At 49.8% G+C, this 7,946-nt stretch overlaps 1 protein-coding gene across 2 annotated transcripts in view; it reads left to right on the top strand.

The window, feature by feature from the left end:
- BRCC3 (BRCA1/BRCA2-containing complex subunit 3) overlaps positions 1 to 7,946 on the top strand; it is a 13,913-nt gene that overhangs the window by 3,633 nt on the left and 2,334 nt on the right. Inside the window, exons 3-8 of one of the 2 annotated variants that reach the window (XM_025205931.1) lie at positions 699 to 786; positions 3,163 to 3,251; positions 3,447 to 3,556; positions 3,952 to 4,007; positions 4,523 to 4,654; positions 5,645 to 5,688. In XM_025205931.1, coding sequence (XP_025061716.1) covers positions 699 to 786; positions 3,163 to 3,251; positions 3,447 to 3,556; positions 3,952 to 4,007; positions 4,523 to 4,654; positions 5,645 to 5,667 — 498 coding nt within the window. In that variant the 3' untranslated portion in view covers positions 5,668 to 5,688. The remainder of the gene's footprint in view (positions 1 to 698; positions 787 to 3,162; positions 3,252 to 3,446; positions 3,557 to 3,951; positions 4,008 to 4,522; positions 4,655 to 5,644; positions 5,689 to 7,946) is intronic. The other variant, XM_006025156.3, reaches the window with a different exon arrangement.

Below are 7,946 nucleotides of genomic sequence, written 5' to 3' on the forward strand. Positions count from 1 at the left end.
CACACACACACCCTGCCCCACACTTGGGGCCTGGGGCTGGGGGCAGCAGGTTGGGAATGAGGGGTACCAGCAGGGTTGGGTGGGGGTGGGGGGGTTAGGTTAAGAGTGAGGGGGGCACCAGCAGGCCCAGGGGGCTGTTTTCTACTTAAACGATGTACTGGGTTGGGCCTAGCCATCAGTGTTTGTTTATAAATGGGTCCTGGTACAAGAAAGGTTGAGAAACACTGGTCTAAACTACACAGAGAAAGATGGTTGGAGGAAGTGCATTTTCCTTTAGTTCCAGTTCCTAACAAGTGGTAAATACAGCAAGAAAATTAGTGGGAAATGAAAGTTCAGTAGGTTTGTGTCTTCAGGGTTGACACACTTCGAAAATCCCCATAACAGAAAAGCCTATTTTCCACACACAGTCTTGTAAATGACAGGAATCTGATTCTTTGGGTATCTTGCTAAAAGTTATACATTTCCACATAGTTGCAGATCTGGCACTTCCTTGTTAGTTTCAGGTTGTCTACAGGTGATAGAGAGGGAGAAGAAATCAGTTTTTCCAGCACCCCAGCATTTCTATAAAGGAACTAAAATCAAATTAACCCCATGTGGGATCCCATTTCTTCCCCCTGGTTACTACTTCATTTATGCGAGGGACATCTATCACTTCTTCTGCTATCTCTAGTGTTTTTAATGCACCTTGACTGACACACAGGCTGGCTGAGATGACGGGACGTCCCATGAGGGTCGTGGGCTGGTATCATTCTCATCCGCACATTACTGTTTGGCCGTCTCACGTGGGTAAGAAATGTCATATGAAAATAGTCATGGTGAATAATAGCACTTTGTCCATGGTGGTGGTGGTAAAACAAGTGCTGCTGGAGATTTGTAATCCAACTTTTCCTCTACTTTTAAATCATCCAAACTGAGAAGTCCCCTAGCTTCCTACAGTAAGTGGATTCTCTCCATAGATCTCTTTTAAGACAGAAAGATCAGAGCTGCAGTCAGACATGCAGGGAAGAGCAGAAGAGTCCCACAGTTCACTCTTGATGTATTCTTTATCTTTTCTAGTTGTACATGGATGTGTGCGCTAAAACACCACAAATGCTTTGTCAAAAGAGTAGGCGAGAACCTCTTCTTGCCAAATGTGTTTGTGTGGTCACAACTCTGATCAATTTTCGTCACCAGGCTCGCTTGCACTTACGCTCTTGCTCGCTCGTACATATTCCAATGTAGCAAGCTGGCTAGTTTGGGGACTGAGTACCATGGTGTGGCAGGGCACTGCGGGTGCCTGCCACTTTAAGGGCCTGGAGCGGGCAGCTGCCAGGTGCCCGATGGGGGCGGCCATTTTGAATCTGAGGCTGCCATTAATAGACGGCAGTTCAGCTGCTGGAGGCCAGGCAACAACACCGCCTGGCCGGAGGGGTGCTGGCGTCATCTGGAGGTAAGGGAGGAGCTGTAGGGGATGGTCTGGAGGCTCCTGGTCATGACCTAAAACTGCACCCTGCCAGGAGTGGGTGGCCTGGTGGGGCTCCCCATGGCGCAGGAGCCCCCAGGAAATGCCAGGCCAGTTACCACCCCGGTGAAAGGCGGGTCGGGGAGCCTAACCCCAGCCCCCAACACCGGGTGGGCTACCCCTTGTTCAGAGGGTCTGGAGGGTGGATCCCTGGAGAGAGAGAAAAGGCGATAGACTCCGGCCTGTCTGGACTTCCCCTGACTGGTCCGTGCTGGGGCCAGGACCGGAAGGGTTGAAGGGCCAGGGGGGCGCCCACCGCGAGGAACGCCCAAGAGCCGTGCGCCTGGGGTCCCGACTGGCCTGGAGGTGGGCCAGGGCTAGTGAGCCAGAGGTCCCGGTGGGGGGACCACACCAGAAGGGAAGCGGTTGGGGGAGCCATGCTGCCTTGTATGAAGGCGGATGAGACCGCCCAAGGAGAGGAACCCAGGCAGGGCTCAATTGGGAGGATTGTGGGGCCCGGCGTGGGGCGGGTGATGAGGAGAACAGCGCGATTCTGGAGGTGAGGGAGGAGCTGAAGGGGCTCTACACCCTCGCTGGGCTTCTCCTTAACCTCAAACTCGGGGCTCTGTACACTGCCTCTACCGGGGGGAGTAAAGATTGATGCTGTGCATGGCCATCCGACTGATGTTTCCCAGCCAATGCACCACTGTAACAGGGCCTTCTCAGGGCTGCTTTCCCTGCAGCCCACCCACCTGTTTCTGGGCTAACTGCCTGCCTTCTCACCTACCATGTCTTCTTGTTAATTAATTAGTTGATGTAATTAAGCAGGAGGCTGCCCATTTCCTGCCCCGATGCCAGGGGGTGCTATCTGCACCTCTGTTCCTCCCCTACACCGCAGCCCAAGCCTCGCAGATGGCATTGCGATGTTCTCATCGTCACCGGCCCCACAGTCCTCCCAATTGAGCCCCGCCCGGATTCCTCTTCTCGGGCGGTCTTATCCCCCTTCATACGAGGCAGCATGGCTCTCCCAACCGCTTCCCTTCTGGTGTGGTCCCCCAACCGAGACCTCCGGCTCACTAGCCCTGGCCCACCTCCAGGCCAGTCGGGACCCCAGGTACACGGCTCTTGAGCGTTCCTCACAGTGGGGACCACCCCCCGGCCCTTCGACCTTTCCGGTCCTGGCCCCAGCATGGACCAGTCAGGGGAAGTCCAGACAGGCCGGAGTCTATCGCCTTTTCTCTCTCTCCAGGGGTCCACCCCCCAGACAAGGGGTAACCCACCCAGTCATGGGGGCTAGGGGTTAAGGCTCCCCGACCCACCTTTCACCAGGGAGGTAACTGGCCTGGCATTTCCTGGGGGCTCCTGCACCATGGGGAGCCCCACCAGGCCACCCACTCCCAGCAGGGTACAGTTTTAGGTCATGCCCAGGACCAGGAGCCTCCTGACCATCCCCTACAGCTCCTCCCTTACCTCCAGATGATACCAGCAGCCAGGCAATGCTGTTACCTGGCCTCCAGCAGCCGAACTGCCCTGTTTATAAGGGCAGCCCCTGATTCAAAATCAGGCAGCTGCCAGCTCCAGGCCCTTAAAGTGGCAGGCACTCACAGTGCCCTGCCGCACATGGGTAAGTATCCTTTATATCCTAATGTTTAACCATTATGACAGTGGCAAGTCTTTTAGTGGCTGGTGCTGGCTTATTTTGTTTTCATTCATGTCTGCAGACGTTCGCACTCAAGCCATGTATCAGATGATGGATCAGGGCTTTGTTGGGCTTATCTTCTCTTGCTTCATTGAAGACAAAAACACAAAGGTAGGTAACTTACAAATAGAGAGAAATCCCTCAGATACTAATTTAAAACTTCAGCATCTATTTGGAGCAGAAGTCGTATGTTCAGAATCTGAAGCAAGGACTCTGCTTTAACCAAAGTAAGGTCCAGGCCCCTCCTGGAGTAGAAACAATTTGCTGTTTGTGTTGGCAGAACTGATTTTCTTTTCTCCAAAGTAGCTCTGGCATGACTTAATCCCCAGGCTGGTTCTGCATTCTCTAGCTATCTCAGAACTGTGTTGCTGTCTGAGACTAAGCAAGATGCCTAACAGGTGTTCATCAAAACAAAGGTAATTTCATGAGTTCAATATAGGCATCCTACCATGTCAGAGTATTTTTTTTCTGTTATCACTGACCCTTCATGAGATGAGTCACCAAGTGGGGTGAGTTGGATATAGCATGTGATCTTCTAACTCTGACTTCTGGACCTAAAATTTTTAGCTTAAGACAGATGGCTCTGAACTCATTGTTTCGTGTTATAGTTCCAATGGTCCATAATATGGAATTTGGTATCTTTTTAAGAATTTTTCTTTCTCCCCTCACCAGCAAGTGAGTGGTACCTTTTTGAAAGGGTATTATTTAAAAAGTTATTATTTGAAAGCAAACTTTGCTGCTTCTAGGCATTTTGGATCTCAGGTTTACTTTTATTGCTTATCATCTAATTGCTCTCTGCTAATTATTTTAGACAGGGAGGATTCTCTACACCTGTTTCCAATCAATTCAGGCCCAGAAGAGCTCAGAGTGAGTACTATATTTCATCTTTTCATGAGAAAGTCCTTGCAAAAGAGAATCAATCTCTCCCTCTCTTTCCCCCCACCCCCTTTTAGTCTTCATCTTTTCTTGGTTAAATTAAGTGAGTAGTGTTACTGCTCTTAGATTCAGATTGTGATCCTAATGTTGCATGTTAATCCAAGTAATTATGGAAATATAAAGGTGAGTTATCACCTGCTCTAAAGCCAATAGCTTTATGGCAGTCTAAACCTTAGAACAGTTTTGTTTACATGCTTGCCAGGTGATAGTAGCAGTCCTGATTTCCTGGCTGCTTCCATTAAAGTATTTTAATGGGGCTTTGTGGAGAATTAACACCATTACAGACTGCTTAACTTTCCTGTCAGCACAACCTGCCCAGCTTTGAAGCCTTGGTGATGCCCTTCATGGAGCAAACCATTATAGCTGTAGGAAAGACTTAACTATCTGAAACAACAGAGCATGAGGGTGGGGCCATGAAGCAAAAATTGCATGTGCTCACCCTCCAGGTACGAGAGAATTGAAATTCCTGTTCATGTGGTCCCCCATGAAACCATTGGGAAAGTGTGCCTGGAATCAGCTGTGGAGCTGCCCAAGATCTTGTGCCAGGAGGAGCAAGATGCATACAGGAGAATTCACAGGTAATTGGGTCAGAGTCATTCCCCTTCCCAAGCAGCTGGTGGTGACTGTTTGTTAATGGTTAATATAAATTACTGTAACAGTCTTGCCACCAAGTGTAGCATGGCTACAAGGGGTTATAACTACCTCTAGGATCATGGGGGAGACCTCAGTCCTCTGATCCTGCTCGTGCATGTTTTCTGACTTCATTGACACTTTGCCCCTGCTGTTGCCTTTGTAGGGGAACTACTTAAATCATTCTGTAGCTGTCACTTAAAGCCAATGGGGCTTGAACTCTTTGCTTGATTGAAATATAACATGGGCAGGACTCCCAGGGGCCCAAGAGACTATAGCTAATAGCTGTTCTGACTAAAATTGAGGAGGGCCTGCTAAGCAGAGAATCAGAGCAGGGCTACAGGAAGGGACCTTGAGAGGTCATCTAGTCCAGTCTCCTGCTCAAAGCAGCAGTCTGTCTAATACAGGGGTACTCAGCCCCTGGCACACAGGCCAGATCTGGCCACTGGCACCATGTCATCTGGTCTGCAGGGCTCCCCACAGGTCCATTGGGAGCCCTGTGGGCCTTAGCCCTGTGCTGTAGGTTGAGCATACAGGGTGGTGTAGGACCCAATTCCAGTGTGTGGAGGTGGTGCAGGGCCTCTGGAGCCCAGTTCCCACAGGGCAGAGGTGACATGGAGCCCCAGAGCCTGGTCCTGGTGCACAGTATCCACTCTGGCCTGTGGATTTGGCCTCTCACATCTGTTCTGGCCCACAGAGCCAAAATGTTTAGCACCATTGGTCTAATACTGTGCATGGGTTAATCATGATATTTTTATTAAAGCAGCAGCATGGTCCAAACACAAGTGTGTTGGAACTGCTATCAGGTAAGGCTGAGTTGTATAGAGAGGTGCCTGTAGCTTTAGGCTCACAGAGAGCTATTTTCCATAATGTAGGTTCACCTGATATTCAGCTCTGTGCTGTTTTATCATCAGCCTATGTTCTGTTCTTTTCTTTAGCCTCACCCATCTGGACTCTGTAACCAAGATTCACAATGGCTCAGGTAAGATTCATAGATGCTAGGGTCGGGAGGGACCTCAACAGATCATCGAGTCCGACCCCCTGCTTAGGCAGGAAAGAGCACTGGGAGGTGACCCCAACCAGGTCTTCTCTTAAAGTCCCCGAAGGTAGCGGAAAACACACCTCCCTTGGAAGCCTATTCCAAATTTTGGCCACCCTTACCCTGAAAAAGTTTTTCCTGATGTCTAGCCTATGTCTGCTCTCTGTCAGTATGTGACCATTGTTTCTTGTTACCCCAAGAGGCTCCCTGGTGAACAGAGTATCTCTGATCCCTTGCTGCATCCCCCTAATGAATTTGTAGGCGGCCACAAGATCATCTCTCAGCCTTCTCTTGCAGAGGCCCAAGAGGTCCAGGTCCCTCAGTCTCTCTTGTAAGTCCCTAACCATACGAGTGGCCCTCCTCTGGACCCACTCGAGTCTATCCACATCCTTCTTGAAGTATGGCACTCAAAACTGGATGCAGTGCTCCAACTGCGGTCTGACCAATGCCGCATAGAGGGGAAGTATCACCTCCTTGGATCTATTCGTCATGCATCTGCTGATGCATGATAAAGTGCGGTTAGCTTTGCTGATGATTTTGTCACACTGACAACTCCATGTTCATGTTGGAATCCACTATGATTCCGAGATCCCTTTCCACTTCTGTGCTGCTGAGTGGGTCACTTCCCAGCCAGTAGGTGTGCTGGATATTTTTGCACCCTAGGTGCAGCACTCTGCGCTTGTCCTTGTACTGCATCCTGTTGTGTACTGCCCACTTTTCTAACCTGTCCAGGTCTGCCTGGAATTGTTCCCTACCCTCTGGAGTGTGCGCTTCACCCCACAATTTAGTATCATCCGCAAACTTGGACAGAGTACGCGTCACACCCACATCCAAGCCACTGATGAAGATATTGAAGAGTACAGGTCCAAGGACCGAACCCTGCGGGACCCGCACTACCCACATTCTTCCAAGTTGATACTGACCTGTCTACTGCCACTCTGGGTGCAACCACTAAGCCAATTTGCCACCCACCGATCTGACTGACCTATAATTACTCGGATCCTCCTTCCTCCCCTTCTTGAAAATAGGGACCACATTGGCCCTTTTCCAGTCCTCCAGGACCTGACGCAAGCGCCACGAGTGCTCAAACAGCCATGCCAATGGTTCTGCTATGACAATGGCCAATTCCTTCAGTACGCTTGGATGAAGCTCATTCAGGCCTGCTGACTTAAATGCATCCAGTCCATCCAAGTGACTCTTCACCAAGTCAGCATCAACAGTTGGTGGGTTGGTGTCCCTCTGTTGGCCATCTAAGAACCCATTAGGATACTTATTTCACCCCTGTTCAGGAACACTGAGGCAAAAAAATTCATTGAAGAGCTCAGCCTTGTCCCCTCTGTCTGTCACTAATTGCTCCTTCTTGTTCAGTAGGAGTCCTATGCTGCCCTGTGCCTTCCTATTTACTCCCTACATACCTAAAAAAAAAAAAAAAAAATTAAAAAAATAGACTTTTTGTTGTCTTTAATATGTGTTGCCAGCCTCAGCTCTATATTTGCTTTGGCCTTTCTAACTGCCTCCCTGCAAGTGCAGGCCAAGCAAGTATACTCCTCCTTGGTAGCTTCCCCCTGCTTCCACCACCTATATGCCTTCCTTTTTGCCCTTAGGCTTCCCTAGACTTCCCTGGTTAGCCAAGGAAGTTTTTTTGCCTCCTTTCCCCTTTTTCCCTTGTACTGAAAGAGTCTCCTTCTGCACCCAAAGGACTGCTTCCTTTAGGAACAACCACCCTTCCTGGACTCCCATCTCGCCAATACTCTTATCCTGCAGGAACAACTAAACTCCTGAGCACGCTGAAGTTAGCCTTCCTAAAGTCAAGCACTTCCACCCTACTAGTTATCTTTCCCATCCTACGCTGTATGATGAATTCAGTTGATTGATGGTTACTGTCACCAAGGTGACCACAAATCTGCATCTCCTCTACCAGGTCATCTCCTGTAGCCAATACCAAGTCCAGTAGGGCATTCCCCCTAGTGGGACCGTATACCTCCCGCATTAGGTGAAGGTCCTGCATGCAGGTTAAGAACCTATGTGAACAGTTGAATTTGGCTGACTGCTCCTCCCAGCAGATGTCAGGGTAGTTTAGGTCCCCCATGACAACCACGTCCCTAGACTGTACGGCCTCTGAGAGCTGCCTCAAGAATTCCAAGTCTAGCTTTTTCTCTTGGTGTGGTGGTCTGTAGCAGACCCCACCACCAAGTCTCTTT

Source organism: Alligator sinensis, unplaced genomic scaffold (assembly GCF_000455745.1).
Source record: "Alligator sinensis unplaced genomic scaffold, ASM45574v1 scaffold619_1, whole genome shotgun sequence".
NCBI lineage: Eukaryota > Metazoa > Chordata > Crocodylia > Alligatoridae > Alligator > Alligator sinensis.